The sequence below is a fragment of the Vulpes lagopus genome, chromosome 8, assembly GCF_018345385.1.
Source record: "Vulpes lagopus strain Blue_001 chromosome 8, ASM1834538v1, whole genome shotgun sequence".
Classification (NCBI taxonomy): Eukaryota; Metazoa; Chordata; class Mammalia; order Carnivora; family Canidae; genus Vulpes; species Vulpes lagopus.
Window position 1 is genome coordinate 22,250,916 of NC_054831.1, and position 16,836 is coordinate 22,267,751.

Sequence of the window (16,836 nt, forward strand, 5' to 3'; positions counted from 1 at the left end):
AAAGCATATTTCCCATTGTCAAGATAAGCAGTACTGAAAAATGCTTATTGCCTGGGTTGTAATCTTAGTGTCCTTATTTCCCAACAGATGCCCTTGGGTAGGTTCTTTAAACTCTGTGCTGCCTCCTTCTCATCTGTAAAATGGGAATAAGAGTAGTAACTTTCATGGGGTTATTTAGGTAAGCACTTGGTTATTCACGTAAGCACTTGGCCTGGCTCCTAATGGTCCCTATTATTACAAGCTAATGAATGCGTAGGCTTTGCCCAAATGCCATCATGTGTTTACCACCAAGAACAACAGTAATCTTAGCCTCTGTAGGGGGGAGGGAGTAGAGGGACAGGCACACATGAAATCAGACAATGTACCATTTTATTCCTTATAAAATATATTTCATATTGTCGCTGTAAAAACATTACATTTCACATTTTTAAAAAAATTTTTTTAACAGTAAAAATAATACTTGGAAGACAGCTGGGGGGAAAAGGCGCCAATAAGACAAATTCACAGATGGGATTTATCTCCCTCTTCTCTCTTTCCTTTTTTTTTTTTTTTTTTTTTTTAATTTTTTTAATTTTGGGCCCTGGTAAAGTCAGAACCTGGGAGGACCAGAAAGTAACAGGACAGATTTCTTCAAACAAATGAGTTTCTCACATCCAAATCAATGCTGTCCTCCAAGGAGTCAAGCTATAGGCTTACTATCAGAAAGTTGGTATCACTCAGAATGCTCTCTGAAATTACAAAATTGCTTTCACAGCCAGCTTAAAAGCCACATAATTAAATCCAAGCTATTTCCCTCGCTAGTCGGTCCATGAGCTTTGCCCCTGTGATCTCACTTGACCACAGACATCATTCACTGGACTCTGCACTGAATGAGCATGGGTGCAGACTGAGAATCATTAAGGCTGTCCGAAGCAGGCACCACAGACTCCAGAGGTAACCCCAAGAAATACTTTGAATAGGGGTGACATCCCTGGAATAAATGGTTTCCCCAAATCACTTCTTTTGAAAATCGGTCCTGTTAGTTTCCAGTGCACAGCTGTGGCACCTGCCCTCCTGTCAGATTCTGCTGCCCAGGTGGGCTGGGAAGTAGGGAGAGACGCGGAGATGCAGGAAACAGGCATAATCGCTGATCAGTTCACAAGCCACCCCCACCCTCCAAGAAGAAACAAATGGGGCAACCCCACGGACAGACCACATGTCAAGAACCAACACAACAGCCACAAGATGGGAGCGGAGGCTGCCACCGCCACCACCACCTATAAGGAGAGAGGAACAGATACAGACAGGGAAAGCTGCACCAAAATAAAACATTTAAAAAAAAAAAAAAAACCACCTCAGTTTTTAAACTGTTTCATCCCTTTCTTCTTTCTCTCTGCCTCTTCTGCCCTGGGTACCAAGGACATGAGAAGCCTACCTCACTTAGAGGAAATCTTGATAGCCAGTTATATCTACACGGACCAAACTGAGGGAAAAATGAAAATAGCTTTTCTAAAGACGAGACTCAGCCAGAGCTGTGATTAAGAAGGGAAGGGAAGACGCTGCTAGGCAGAGTCCTCACGTCTCAAAAGCTCCCTCCCCTGGCTGGTAAGAGTTGAAGATGGACAACAAGCAACCACCTGCTGTCAGCTTTTAATTCTCTCAGAGGTGGAAGGGACAGGAAGGAGGACCCCTTGCTGGCCTCTTGCTGGCCTGGTTTTGAGCTTTAGGGACAGATTCCACATACTTTTTCTTTCTTATTTTTTTTTTACTAAGTTATAAAAATATACCCCATCATCACCACAGACACCCATACATGGTTGTCTTTCCCTCCATCACCAAACCTGGGTCACTATCACCCTTTGCAACATCACAGCTCTAAGGTCAGCGGGTTTTCTCACACTCAGTGTGTCCCAGATTGACAAGCATCTGTGCAGCTCCCACGTGAAGTGGCCAAAGGAGCCTCGACAGCCAGGGATTTTCACCTGGGAGTAAGAGGACAACCTCAGTTACAGCCAGGGGATGGACTTGGTGGCGTTCCTGAACCCCTGACCTCTGGCGTGTAGGTGCAGTGCCCAGTGCCAGTACCCAAGGCAGGTGAGCAGCAGGGGGCCACACTCATGCAGGCCTGAGGAACTCCCAGACACATAGGCCTTAAAAGAAAGGAGATGCCCAAAACAAAATGTGTCCTGCTCCTCAGCTCATCTGGTCTCAATTAAGCACAGATGGGCAGGGTTCTAAACTCCCCACCCACATCTCCCTTCTTGTCAACAAAAATAGCTTTGCTTATTTACTCCACAAACAGTGCCATCCAGGCTCCCCTCCATTCCTGAGGGCTCTAGAAACAGCAAAGGCTAAAAAAGCACCAGGAGCTGCTCATCCAACACCCGCCCCCCCCAGGAGTTCTTCCTCCACTCTTTTACCGGCCCCCTCCTACCTGCAGGGAAGAAATGGGTGTCCAGCAGGTCTCGGCCTCAAACTGACCTTCCCACCACAGGGACTGGACCAACATGGATAAAAATCCAGAGGCCGCTGACACTGATGGAAGACTCCTGTCCTACCTGTCACCTCAGGAAGATTGGATTCTCTCGGACCCTCTGAGCCAACAGAACAATCTGGAACCTGCCAACTCCCTCTCCATGGTGGGGGCAAGCTGCCACTTACTTTTCTGTCTCTTCTTTCCTCCCTCCGTCCCCCCACACCAGCCCTAACTGCAGCCTCAGGAAAGTATGAGAAAATACCTGGTAAAACCAGAGACCGAGGAACCTGTGCAGAGTGTGCCGAAGGAGGGAGGGCCTCTCACTCAAGTGGAAGGGAGCTTGAATCAGATAAAAGGCTTCTGAATACAGTGGAAAAGAATATAAAGTGTTTTAGAGGTGTCCTGTCCATAACTGGAGGGAGGAACATCAAGAGGGAGTTTACTCAGGTAACAGCAGAGGGCTTTCACAGATACTAAAACCCTCCAGCTTTTCCTCAAGGAAAGAAGGGAGAACGATCAAGGTAGTGTTTAATTGCCACATTTTTCAAAAAGTGAATTCGTATAGCCTTTTGGCTCAGCTATTTGGGGGACAATCTTTAAAAACCTACTAGTCTGGGCTTTGAGAAGAAGCCATACAATATTTGTTGGGATGTAACCCAACAGCTGAGTGACCCCAGATTCAAATCGTTGTCATCAAGAAAGGGTTTTCCTTTTACTTCCATGGAAGCTGCTCAGTGAGAACAGGCTCTCCCTTCTCCTGGATGCGGGTGGAGAAGAGGGGCCGGCTGTACCTTAAAAAGTGCACAGATTCCCCACTCCTCCCACCCTATCCACAGCAGGTACTGCTCTCGGACTCATCAGCCAGAAACTTTTTTTTTTTTTTTTAAGAAACGTAAATTCATCTTGCTCACCGTCCCTTCTGGAAGAGTTGAGAAAGCAAAGAATTCACCAACTCAGCAGGAAACAGAATGAGCTGTTCCGTCTTTTGAAACATGCAAACTAATCCCCTAGAGAGAGACTCAGGAAAGGGAGGGTAATTAATTCTTTGGTCTCTGGTTCACTGCAGACTACCCTTGGTCAGTTTTGGCTCTCTCTCCTATTCTGGGGGAGGGGGGATATTTTCCTTTCTTCTTTTAAAAACTAAACTGTTCCCCAAAGGGAGGGGGAAATGTGTTAAGTATTGAACCTTAGCCAATAGAGCCCAAACTCCCCATGTCCACTCTTTATGTTTTAGGTTTCTGCTGAGGGCTTGTGACACGTCTGTCTTTTGTCATCTGGCTGCCAGTCAGGGCAGGGAGCAAAGAGGAGGAGCCGGTGGGACAGGTTCAGTCCAGGAAGCGCTGGCAGGCCTTCTTCCAGCGGCAGGCTGTACACCACTGGTCCCGGTGCTCGATGCCATACACTTTACGGCACTTCTTAGCCTCCCCACGGGCTTTCCTGTCAAAAAGGAAGAATGAGGGTACAGACGTGCACTGGTAGTTAAGACGTGGAGCACAGCACAGCCTGGCATGAGGCGGAGCAAACCAGCAGAGGCTGAAAAGGTGGGAGCCAATGAGCCAAAGGAGCAAAGTCCCCTCCGCACCCCACCACCACCACTGCCCTCCTGCATCCAGCATGTCCCCAGCTGCCTCTTCCACCCCCCAACCAGGGAACTAACCCTGGAGACTAGGCTTGCTGGGCTATAGTTGACACCTAGAGTGGACATGGTGGGGACAGAGGCCACAGGGGAGGCCACAGGAGCAAACGGTCTCACCTGGCACTGCTCTGGGCCCGAGGCGGAGAAGTAACAATCAGGTGAGATTTCATTGCAGGCGGTGGCTGCTGGGGCTCGCTGAAGCTTAGCGACCGGCTCCGGACCTGTGCACAGAGAGAGGGGCCATCAGTACAGGCTGGGGACACCAGGACAGTAGTGAAAGGTTGCAGAGTGAGGGCAGGCCTTTAAGGCACACTTCCATGCCTAAAGCAGGTGCCTCTGGCAGGGGAGCCTCTTAACCTGGCCACTTGTAGGTTTAAGTGGAATCACTGCAGGTAGAACAAAGGAGGGGCTGTACTGCCTCAGTGGCTTCTGCAAGCACTCAGACTTGACAACATGTGACACCTTCCCATAGGAGATATTTAAGACCAGGACCCACTGTGAGTGGCTCAAAAGGATTTCAGATTGATTTTAGTTCAGAGGTAAGCAACACCCTCACAAGCTCCCATCATCTGTCTTGTCTACCCTCATCCTCTCCACCTTCCCTTCTTCTCTCCCTTTTTCTCCTCTGCATACTGGAACCTTAACAAGCACCCACAGATAACTCAGGGCTCAGCAGGGCACCAACTCCACACTTGCCCAGTGACTTCCCTGGCACCAATCTTGCTTGATCTTGATGCTCCTTCTCACACACCTGCCCTAGCACCTGCTGAGAGGGGCTGTGACCACTAGGGAGTGCCAGGCAAGGGGGAGAGTGCATGTAGGCCATCTAGAAGTCTGGGGACTGGAAGCAAGTACAGGGGCTGGAGGGGGATGGCCTCCAGCACCAATAACATACAGAAGAGCCTTGGGCTGGCTCTGGGCCCACCAGAGGTGCCCAGGGACTCAGAGACAGACAAACTCACCGGAGAGAGGGAGGAGGCCGTGGAGGGGGCGGCAGCCCAGCTAATACTGGTGTAGATGTGTGGCGACACGGGGATCTGAAAGGACGGCAGGGCCTGCCAAAGACAAGAGCAGGTCGGCCTCAGGCCCACTTGTTCGGGCAGTGTGCAAGTCTACCCATGCTCCCTAGAACTTCTAGGTACTCATACCACAGCAGAGTATGGGCCTCCAAGCAGACAATACTGGGATGCACCCAAACACTCTGCCTGGGGGAGACACCAGCAAGCCCAAGTCTTCGAGTTACTCCTTAGTCCCAGGCTCCAATCCTTTTTTGGATCCCTTCTCTCAGAGCTGGTCTCTGTGCCAGCCTCACGACTGAATCATCACTGTGGATTAGCATCAGTTGGCTCACCTTCCAAGAACATGCTAAAGGCAGTGCCCCCAAAGAAGTCCAAAACCCTTCTAAGCACAGGTGGTATTGCTATACTAAGTATATGGTGTCCCCAGGCAACCACTTGGAAGGAGGCAACACTCTCCTAGATGTTCGGGTTTAGGTCTGTTTGTAAAAACACCAATTGCCCTCTCTAGGGCCCAGCTTGAGGGTCAGCCAGCAGCCCAAAGGGCCCCCTGAAATTGGCCAAACATAAACTAGCCAAGCAGCCACTCATTCTAATGAGAAGGAGAGCTGGCTCATTTTGTAAAGTCTTTCTGATTGAAAGCACTGCTTTTTAATTACTGACTTGTAAGCCAGGCTGGAGTCTGATAAAACCAAGCTGTAGGCCTAAAAGGATGTTTTTAAAAAATGGCACAGAGCAAGTTGTGCATTCACTGAGTACTTATGTGTGGTAAAGATCAGCTTACGTGTCACCCCCTCTACAATAACTTGCCCAGCCACGTGGGCATAATAGCTTGGTTCTTCCTGTACCCACAACAATTTCTCCTGTCTCTCAAAAGGCATTTTGACTACTTATTATAATTAGTCAGACTTACATATTCATTTCTCTCTCCCGCTAAACCATGCACTTCACACCATCAGCGACTATGTCTTACTCTATTTGAAAAGCTTAGCCCAATGCTTGACACATAGTAGGTACTCAAAAACATGGGTGCCGGGTTGTTTGTAACGTCACACAATTTTAGGAGGTAGGGATTTACCGTGGGAAGCGCAAATCCACAACTCCATTCCCTGGTATAACCAGGGATATAACAATTCCCCAGTCCAAATCCATCGACCAGGTCACTCGGATTCAACCAGATTTCTAGTAACTACTCATGACAGCCACCGATGGAGAACTATGGAATTCCCACATTTATTGACCATGAAGTCATTTTTCTTTTCTTATTTGTAGAAGTTAGCAATTAGCAATCTAGCCAAAGGCCTCAGCCTTCGATCAGGCTGACCAGTGACAGGTCAGACACCGAACATCCTCATGGCCACAAGGCTGAGCTCCCAATGTCCGCCAGTCCCATACCTGGTACGCATGGTCGGCCTGAATGTGCCAGAAGGAGCCAGGAGCTGACTTGCTGAGAGCACCAGACGGCAGGTAAGACTCCAGGCCAGGGTGTTCTGGGCCTGAGGACTGGGTTTTGGGAGGAGGTGGTGGAAGGAGAGCAAGAGGAGGGCTGGTCATGCCGGGGGTGGGTGCTGGGTCAGCTGCAGGGGTGCCAGCAGCAGCGGCTTCCTCCTTCATCTGCACCTCTGTGTAGTAGAAATCCTCCTCCCGCTTGAACTGGTCAGAGTCCACAGTGTCTCTGTGAGGGAGGGAGATGTGGTGATGGTCAGGGACAAGTTGTCTCAGGTCAAACACAGGGACACTGTGGCACAAGAGGGAAGAGTGATGGCTCAGGCCAACCCAGCCAAGGCAGGGAAGGAGACCAAGAGAACCCTCAGAAGTCTCACTGCTGATACAAAGGATGATGTGCTTACACATTAGTGGGAACTGTTTTCCCTCGTACCTAAGGTTCCTCCTCTCAAGGGATGTGTGCACACCTCTCCTCCTGCAATAGTCATCTGACTGCAACGGGTCCCCTCTGAGCCCCACATACTGTGGTCACATCCTCTCCTTAAGGGAAAGGGCTGTGAGTCAGTTTCCACTGCCATAAGCAGCCCTGGCTCTGGGGAGTCAGAGCTGATGCAGCCCCAGCTCCCTGAGGGGAAGGGGGTGCAGAACCCACAATGAGGTCTCACCAAATCACCCAATTTCTACAAGAATTAAAACATCTTGCTTCCTACGGTGAGGCAGGAAGACAAGTCCACAGACGGACAGGGCTCCCTTCCCATGAACAGCATCAACATTCACCATGAGAGGAGGGCCCTTCTTTCCCAGCAAAGATCTCTTTCCAACAGGCTATTTTGCCGAACACAGGGGCCAGGGATAGGCACCAGGTGGTCTTCTCAGCAAGTCATTTTCTTGGAGCCATTCTTGGCTGTAGGTCATGGGGAATTGGCACAGTGGAGGAACACCTGAGTGGGTCCCCACGTAAATGGGCCCTGGGCTCCATACCTACCCCAGGTGGAGGGCTTTGACGTGTCGTTTGATGCCCACAATGGAGCGCAGAACTTTGCCACAGTTTGGCCACAGGCACTTATACATGACCTTCACGGAGTTCTGGGGGAAAGGAAGAGAAGATCATGGGGATATGTCCCTCCCTCTCACCACTCCTCATCCTCACCCAGTGGGGACTTCAGCTGCCCTCAAACAGAACCCAATAAAAAGCTCTAAGGAAGGGATTCTCTGGGACCAGAGAAACTGACAGGCAGAGGCAGAAAGCCCAGACCCAGGAGATGGTCCTGCTGCTAGCAGCAGTGCTGGGTGCTGGGGATAAGACCCCACAGGAGGCCCTCATGCATGGGCCCTATATGAGTGTAGTGAAGAAGGCAGGGATTAGGGCAGAGGTAAAAAGGAACCAGTGTGAAGGAGGAGGAGTGTGCCCCGGGGATATCATGAGGGAACACAGGAGCAAAGGAAAATGGAAATGGGATGGAGCCTGAGAACACTAAAGACCTAAGGACCCATGCCGCCACCACCACCACCACCCACCCCCCCGCCCCTCTACAGCTGGGCCTCAAGCCCATGTCAGCGCCACACCATACCACGTACCTTTCTTTTGCGTGGAGCTGGTTCATCCAACAGGAAAGCATCTGGATCAGTCTCAAATCCATTATCAGTTTGGGGAGAACCAAAGGCATCCCCCAAATACTTGGGGCTGGCCTGAGGGTGGGGAGGCGAGGGAGTAGAAATGCCACTGCTCGCACTCCAGTGCCCGCTGGTGGTGCTGCTGCCACTGTCAGACACATCACCGCTTTCCTTCCACGGATCACAGGCGGCTCGGGAAGCTGCCCAGAGAGAGAAGACAGGGGCATTCACATGCTATCCCCAGGCAGGGCTCCTGGCACAGCTCTGTCTACATCAGATTCGTCCCAGCAGCCCCAGTCAGAGGCCATGAAATTCTAGTTTGGAGTCTGGCTTCCTGAATCCAATTGCTGGCTCTGGCTCTGCCTGGCTTTGCCACTTCCTTGAGTGGGGGAGGACCCTAAAATCTTTCCTTTCTGAGCTTCCATGAAGTAGCCCGGCTCTGCACTAGTGGGCATTTCCTACCAGAGCCATGTTGATAATCATTAACCCACAGACACACACTGCAACTTTCTTTTATAGATTATTAATAGAAGGATAACCTAATTAAAATGTATTTCTCACTTTATATGTTTAAAAAAAAAAACAGCAGGGGGAGAATAGGGTGTCCGGTGTGGGGAGGGGCAAGACCTTCCTCTGCATCTAGACATAAAAGGGTCGGTGAGAACTTGCACAAACCAGCGTGCGGGGTCTCACTTGAGACCCTTTCTCCACAGCAAAGGCAGATGGAAAGGCCAACTGAAGGGTTCCTTGGTCAGGCTTTCTTGAAAAATGCCTTTCCATAATTTAAACCCAGGCAAGGACACCAAAACCTGCGTGTGAGAAACAATCCTACCAGCCCTTACAGCTATGGGAGGTGTAACATTTACCAGAGCTAACTACAGCCCAGGCGGCTCCTGCTTTTATTCACAAGTAACACGTCTGGAGAAGGAAAGAAACTCTGAGGGCAATTCAGACTGACCATGAGATGTCGGGAGACCCTTCCACCTGCTACAGCCCTGAACTCACTGTCCTGCTCCCAGCTGTGTGTCTGGACAGGAAGAAGACTGCAGGGAGACAGGTGCATTCTTCAGTTTCTACACTGCCTTTCTTCAGGCTGCTTTCTTAGGTGCAACCCAGACCCTCCCTGCCTAGGCCATAAATCCAGATTGATTTATGGGACAGGAGAATCTGAAATTCTGATACACGGAAATAGCAAGAGAAGGAGGGGGAAAAAGCCAGGGACAAGGTATGGCAGCCATGTCCCCTAAAGTCCCAACTGCCAACAAGGGCAGGTGCTCCACAGAGCTGCCCTACCCTGGATTCTGAGATCCGCTACCACGTCCCTTGTGGCCGGGATAAAGATCCTACGGTTTTTCTCTCATCCTGCTCCGGATTCCCAACTGCTTCTAGGCTCATCTAGACATCTGAAATAGACTCTCAGCATTACATGTTTCCAATGCAGGCTCTCCTCCATATGAAGAGAAGCTCACCCAAAAAGAACAGGATGGAGGAACTCTTCCCTCCCCAAGTATCACTGTCAAGTCTCAAAGCTATGACTTCTTGAAAACCCAGAGTTTCAACATGTACACATAGGGCTTAAAACAGGGTAGCCCTTCATGATGCCTAGGTGACTCTGTCGGTTAAGCATCTGACTCTTGATTTCAGCTCAGGACATGATCTCAGGGTCCTGGGATCGAGCCTCGTGTTGGGCTCCATGCTTGACAAGGAGTCTGCTTGAGATTCTCTGTCTCTCCCTCTCCTCCCTCTCCCTCTGTCCCCCTCCCACCCCCAAGCTTGCTCTCTTTCTCTCTCTCTAAAATAAATAAATCTGAAAAAAAAAAAGAAAAAAGAAAAAAAAAACAGGATAGCCCTTAGGGGAAGAACTCAGGAGCTACCAACAGGCCAGTAGGTCCAGGGCCCACACATCTACTTAGGACACCTATCAGGGAAATAAGGGCCAGGGAACAGAATGCTACGTTTAGTGTGCTCAAGACTCTAGAGAAAAAAGGTAGGTCAAACAGTAGGCCAACCCTACAATACAGCAGCCTTCCACAGAGGAACCATTCAAATGGTTCAAATGTCAAAACTGGCAAATTGACATACAAAGGAAGAAAAACAGAAAACGAAATAACAAATGTTAATATCATAAATTAATCTATAAATTATAAGATAAACATAAATGACTCTACCTTAGGTTATGAGATTTTTTTTTTAAGATTTTATTTATTCATGAGAGACACAGAGAGGCAGAGATATAGACAGAGGGAAAAGCAGGCTCCCTGTAGGGAGCCTGATGCAGGACTCGATCCCAGGACCCTGGGATCATAATCTGAGCCAAAGGCAGATGCACAACCACTGAGCAACCCTGGTGCCCGATCATTAGATCTTCTAGGGTAAGGTTAATAGATGTTCTATACCATGAAAACAAAGTGATCCTCTGCATAACTATGAGAGTTTACACTGAATTTCTAAGAAATATTTATAATTTCCTCTGTTCTACATACACACAGACACCCATCCTAACAATACAGAGAATAAAGAAAATAGGTGGCTTCTGTGCAAATATACCCACAACTACAGCAAAGCATAGAGCTCACCTTGCAGAATACTTCAATATAATCAGCTGCCAAGAAAGACTTATTTTTCCACTGACTTTGACCATAGATTGGAAATACATTGTAATGAAAAAAGAATCTTTAATAGACAATGAAAAATGTTTGTCAAACAGGGACCTAAGATGTCAGGTTCAGGCATAGTATCAGGTGTGCATATGTTGGTGTCAGGGTGTGTGTGAACACGTATTGACGTACTAAACATACACATATAACCTGATGGGAACAGAGTCAGTGATTTTTGTTTCCCTTTATGACACATTCCTGATTTTCCTCCTGTTGACAAACCTCCCAGATCTCCTAAACCTGCAGAATTTCTTAACAACGTAAGATTGATTCTTTTCCTCCCCGTTTTGCTTGTGCAGCTCCCAAGAGCTAACAGAGCAGGCCAGCGGTGCTGAGCTCCACAACTAGGTGCCATCTGACTGCCATGACTCGCACTAGCAATGTCAGCCTTGATGACAGGCTCTGGGTGAAGAAAGTAAGCTTGCCTCATTGCTCCTTCAGATTTACCTTCCATCTAGGGAAATTCCTTATGACGGATACTTGTAAAGGCCACTTTCCTCCTGGCATGTGTTCTGAGTTAACTCATATTTTCCTATCAGCTTTTAAGTAGCTTGCAATTCAGTTAGATGTCACCAACGAAAAAAAGTTATTCCCTGGGAGTAAGTTAGGCCAGTTTTACAGTGAATTTCGAAAAGAACTTCAGGTTCACTACCGGTCTCGTCAAACTACTAGCATCCAGCAACCCTTCTTCCTCCCATATTAATGATAATGTGTTTAGGGGTCGCACCAGAAGGATTTTCTTTTAATCAAGAAATTGGCCATGAAGTCCTTTACTCTTGCTTTGCATTAAGCAGTTCGATTTGTTAGACTTCAGCTCATGTATTCCAGGTCCTTGGCCTGTAGGCCTGCTCTGATTTACAAGGCTGAAGTAGGCACTTGGATCGGGGGCGTGAATCTTCTGAGGCCACTAGGGGACCATTTGGTAAGCGTCCCCTTCGTGAACTAAAATATTGCTCGACTGGCCCTGTTCAGGCCCCCACCAAAGTGCCTCGCTCACTTACTCCCATAGAAGAACTTACTCGAGTGGCCAGTGTGGCTGAGCCTCGTGCTCAATCATCTTCACAAGGCACCGGGAAACTCCTCCCCAGCTGAGGAAGCTGAAGAAAAAGAATGGAAGCATCTAACTCAATGTCACTCAGCCAGTCTAAGGAGCCAGTGGGGAAGAGACTCCAGAAATCCTCCTACTGCCGCACAACGGGCTGGTCAAAGCAGAGGCAGTCAGTGGCGGGCCTGCACCACACCCAGAAGCCGCCAGGGGCCCCCTTCCTCACCAGAGAAGTTGGCCTCGGCCCCAGGAGGGCTCTGCACGACAGGGCTGCAGGACAGGGATGTCAGGACCATGGCCGCCATCATCTCATCCATTTCCACTGCGTCCGACTTCCTGAATTCAAGTGGGTGAGTGCCAAAGGTTACTTCCTGACAGCGGGGCGCGTGATCAGCTCACACTTTTGGCCTGTCCCCTCCGTGCCCCCACTCCAATCAGCCAGTGTGTGCGTTAAATAAAGCATGAAGGTCTCTCCTCATTCTTGATGAAAAATACCCACTCTGAATGGCGTTCCTACTATCAGTCAACCCCAGTGCAAGCAGGTGGGTCCCCATGCCACTGCTGACACCTAGAGGCAGCTCCGTCCCCCGCTAAATTCACGTTGGCCCTCTAACTGCAGCTTAAAGTGGAGAATTTTATTTGGGGGCAAAGGAAGATGAGTGAAAGTCATAAAATCAACCATGAGCAAATAGATGCCTGCTGGGATTCGAAAGCACTAAAATTAACCTTCCTTCCCCCCTCTTCTATTAAACTGAAGAGGAACCAATTACACTAACCAGTTGCTTTCCCCTCCCCTGAGAAAAATGATGAGGTATTCTGATAGCTTCTGAACCTAGTACACAAGCCAATGAGCAAGTAAACCGGAAACACTAAAATAAATCTCCTGGTACAAATCTCAATGCTTCAGACAGCAGAGTTCTATAATATTTTACATGTAACTTCTTTAAAAATCCACATAAAGTTACATTATGTGGAAGTAAACTTGGAGCTGTAAGCTATGGCTAAAGTATGAAAAGTTATTCTGAAATAAATTTCTAGGTGGCTCATCTATTTCAAAGGATTGTATTAATTCATTCTTTACCATTTAGACACTGAAATATGCAACAGGGTCTGAAAGTAACTAAATCGAGTATCATATTAAACAAATGTGCATCCCCTTTTTGTGTGATCTTTGAATATTTATTTCCATAGGACAGTAAAATAATTTATTTGCCAGCATTCCACTGAATTCACAATCAAATATTACTGCTCTGGTCTGGTGTAAAGACATTAGATATCCTGTAACAGTAGTACCCAGAGACAAGCACAGCAGAAGATGTGAAAATGGGACCTAAGCGCTTACACATCCTATATATAAGGCCGTCTTCACTGGCAGAATTCCCTTCTTAATATTAAAATATCAATGTATAACAGAGTACATAATACAGAAATTAGGATATTATATATGTATATTCTAGGGCAAAATTTGTATCATAAAATTCTAAAGCAAAATATACATTCTTCACTCATCAATGGTGTTGAGTATCTAAGCGAGGGGTCAGCAATCTGTGGGCCAACATGCTCTGCTGCCTGGTTTTTTCATTTTGTTTTGTTTTTTTGTTTTCTTCGCTGCCTGTTTTTATACAACTCAAAAGGGAAGATTTTTATATGTCATTAAAAACCAAAAGAATTATCTCTTGATATGTGACACATGAAAATCATATAAAATTACAATCTGAGTGTCTGTAAGTAATGTTTTATTGGAGCACAACCATGCCCTGTGTTTCTGTATTGTCTGTGGCTGCTCTGACACTGCCACAGCAGAGCTGAGTAGCCAGGATGAAGACTATTTGGCTCCCAAACCTATGTGATTTACTTTCTGGCCCACTCAGAACAAGTTTGCAGACTCCTGATCTAAGCTATTTTTTCCTGCCTCTCATCATGAAAAACTACTCATTTTAATTTAAGGATGAAGAGGGGAAATAGCCCTTAGCCACACCAAAGATATGCCACCCATAACAGAGCTACAGAGAAGAAAAGATGGTATTCTGAGGTGTTTTGTTTTTTTTTAAAGGACGCCCCCTCTCGGTATCCCATTTGTCCCAGATCTTGACAACTAGACACCTAGGACTTTAACATTTCTTCCCTATCACAAGACATCCCATAACCCCACACCACACCACCCATATGACTTTCAGAGCCCAGTTGCTCCCACACAAACCTCTTTGGGACATCAATGTTCCTAGAGACAGGCCTGTAGGCTGGTGTCTGGGTTCCCTGCTCCAGAGGTGGTGCCTGAGGGATGGGGCCCTGTAGCTCCGCCAGCCACACCTCCTCCGCTTTACAGCAGATTTGTAACTTCTGATCCAAAAGCCAGACCATCACTTTATCCTCTGCCCAACGATGCTGCTCCACCAGTCCTGTGCACTCTTGACCTCCATACCACACATAAACCTGAGGGGGTAAAAAAGAGCAATTGGTGGTCAGTACTTAGTAGTTCTTATGCCATAGGCCCCCTGTTCTGAGAGCCAGGATCCACCTACCACAAACTGCTTCACTAATTTTTAATTCAAATACATGTTCTCAGGTACCTGATTCCCACCTAAGTACCCAAATTATCCACAGTAGATCAGTTCTTCCCAAAACAGATTCTTATAAACTCTCTGAAGCAAACATGCCAGTTTCTGGAACTTCTGATTTTGGAATCTATATACCATTAAAGTTGTTATCATCTTGAAATAGACTGTTAGAAACATAAGATGTTTTCTGTAAGCTTCACAGTAACCCAGAAAGAAAAACGCTCTAATAGATACACAAAAGAAGGAATCCCTGGGTGGCTCAGTGGTTTAGCGCCTGCCTTTGGCCCAGGGCACGATCCTGGAGTCCCGGGATTGAGTCCCATGTCGGGGTCCCGGTGCATGGAGCCTGCTTCGCCCTCTGCCTGTGTCTCTGCCTCCCTCTCTCTCTCTCTCTCTCTCTGTCTATCATGAATAATTGAATAAGATCTCTTAAAAAAAAAAAACTTAAGAAAAGTAATAATAATAGATACACAAAAGATAGAAAGGAATCAAAGCATTTAACTACAAAAAAAATTAACAACTCACAAGGGAAGACAGCAAGAGGGGAAGAAAAGAACTGTAAGTCAGAAAACAATTAACAAAAGAAGAAGTCCTTACCTATCAATAATTACTTTAAATGTAAATGGATTAAATTCTCTTACCAAATGAATTTGGAATCTGTATCCATTCTCTTGATGTCTTGCTTTGTCTTGCCTTTGAAGTCCTATATATCTGCTGTCTATATATATTCCCAACTATACCTGAACTGATCCGCCCTGCATTTTTCCCTTCAGGGAATTCTAAGTCTACCTGGGGACAAGATAGTGGCAGTGGAGAGGTAGACCTCTCTCAAGGGGTACCTAGCAGTTGGCAGGTCACCTTACATTATGGGAAGAGAGGCCTGGACAACACAGGCCTCAGCAGGAGACAGAAGGTAGAGTCTCTATTTATGGGCCCTCAAGAAGGCAATGCACTTGGACCTAGTGGTTATATCAGGTACAGATGATGACTGGGCTCTGCCACAAGGGGAGGGAACACTAAAAAAGGAAATCCAACTGTCACTCTGACTAAACCAACACCTTTGCCTCTTGAAAATGTCTAAAGGCAAGAGGCACCTGGGTGGCTCAGTAGTTGAGTGTCTGCCTTTGGCTCAGGTCATGATCCCAGGGTCCTGCGATCGAGTCCCACAATGGGCTCCCCAAAGGTAGCCTGCTTCTCCCTCTGCCTGTGCCTCTGCCTCTCTCTGTGTCTCTCATGAATAAATAAATAAAATTTTTAAAAAAGAAAGCGTCTAAAGGCAATTCAAGGGTGCAATATTATCTGTCTCTTACAAGCCTAAGAGTCTTGTTTTGTCAAGTTGGAAACTGAGGCAGATGGAGAAACTGAGCTCTTGCCGTGCTCTGAACTGAGGCTTTGAGTAGGCCTAAGTCCAGAATAACAGAGGCCAGACAGCGCTGTCATGGAGGAGCCCTGGGTCTGCTAATGATGGCTCATTCTCTAGGGATGCCTGCTGCCCAAGGGCCCACAGGGCTACAAGTAAAAGGTCTATGTACAAACTGGTACCCAGAGAGTTTCTGGCCAGGCACTCAGGGTGCTGCTGGCCTGCCAGCCCCAAGTCAGGGGAGATCAGACACCTGTCTACCAGGGGATCAACCTACCTTCTGCCCAGGCTGAAAGATCACTTGCTGGAGGCCTGAGGTACCAGGAGCCTTGAGGATTTCCTTGGGCTGCTCCTGGCAGGAAATGTCCTTAGAGGCAAGGAAGGACTGGGGAGCCGCCCCTTCCAGCAGCTCAGTCTGAGGCTCTGAGGGTGGGGCAGCCCCGGGGGGCCCCAACACCCGGGCTCCCAGGAGGGACCGCTTGCCAAGGCGCCGGGACAGCACACTGGCCATGCTGCTGCCTTTCCTGAGGAGGCAAAGGGGACAGGGAGTCCTTTATCCATTATCTGGAGGAATTTGGAAGCCTTTAGTACAACGCCCTACATGCAGCAGGAGTCTGTAAGTATCCGTTAAAGTAGGTGAGACATTTTAAAGTAACTTCTACAATTTCTTTTCCTTTTACAAAAGTAACAGCCATCCCCAGTAGGATACTTAGAAAATACTGATAAGCACAAAGAAAAAAACGAATCACTCATGATGCTGCCTCCCAGAGGTACCCAATACCTATATAACATTCCATGCTTTCTTCAATATATATGTTGATATACTTCTATCTCTATAGGAATGGGATCATGGTTAGGTAAACTGAATCCTCACTTAATAGCCTCTATAGGTTTTACTATAACACTAAATGTTATTCAATAAAAACAGTTTTAGGGACACCTGGGTGACTCAGTGGTTTGGCACCTGCCTTCAGCCCAGGATGTGATCCTGGAGTCCCAGGATTAAGTCCCACATCGGGCTCCCTGCATGGAGCCTGCTTCTCCCTCTG

General features: G+C 47.7%; 1 protein-coding gene across 2 annotated transcripts in view; it reads right to left on the reverse strand.

Moving 5' to 3' along the window:
- Positions 1-367: 367 nt before the first annotated feature.
- ZNF395 (zinc finger protein 395) overlaps positions 368-16,836 on the reverse strand; it is a 46,468-nt gene continuing 29,999 nt past the window's right edge. For both annotated transcript variants that reach the window (XM_041765655.1, XM_041765654.1), the window contains exons 2-10: positions 16,065-16,311; positions 14,070-14,302; positions 12,096-12,205; positions 8,132-8,367; positions 7,539-7,639; positions 6,503-6,782; positions 5,054-5,146; positions 4,209-4,312; positions 368-3,892 (exon numbers count right to left, since the gene is read on the reverse strand). In XM_041765655.1, the coding sequence (XP_041621589.1) occupies positions 3,781-3,892; positions 4,209-4,312; positions 5,054-5,146; positions 6,503-6,782; positions 7,539-7,639; positions 8,132-8,367; positions 12,096-12,205; positions 14,070-14,302; positions 16,065-16,298 (1,503 nt within the window). In that variant the 5' untranslated portion in view covers positions 16,299-16,311 and the 3' untranslated portion in view covers positions 368-3,780. The remainder of the gene's footprint in view (positions 3,893-4,208; positions 4,313-5,053; positions 5,147-6,502; positions 6,783-7,538; positions 7,640-8,131; positions 8,368-12,095; positions 12,206-14,069; positions 14,303-16,064; positions 16,312-16,836) is intronic.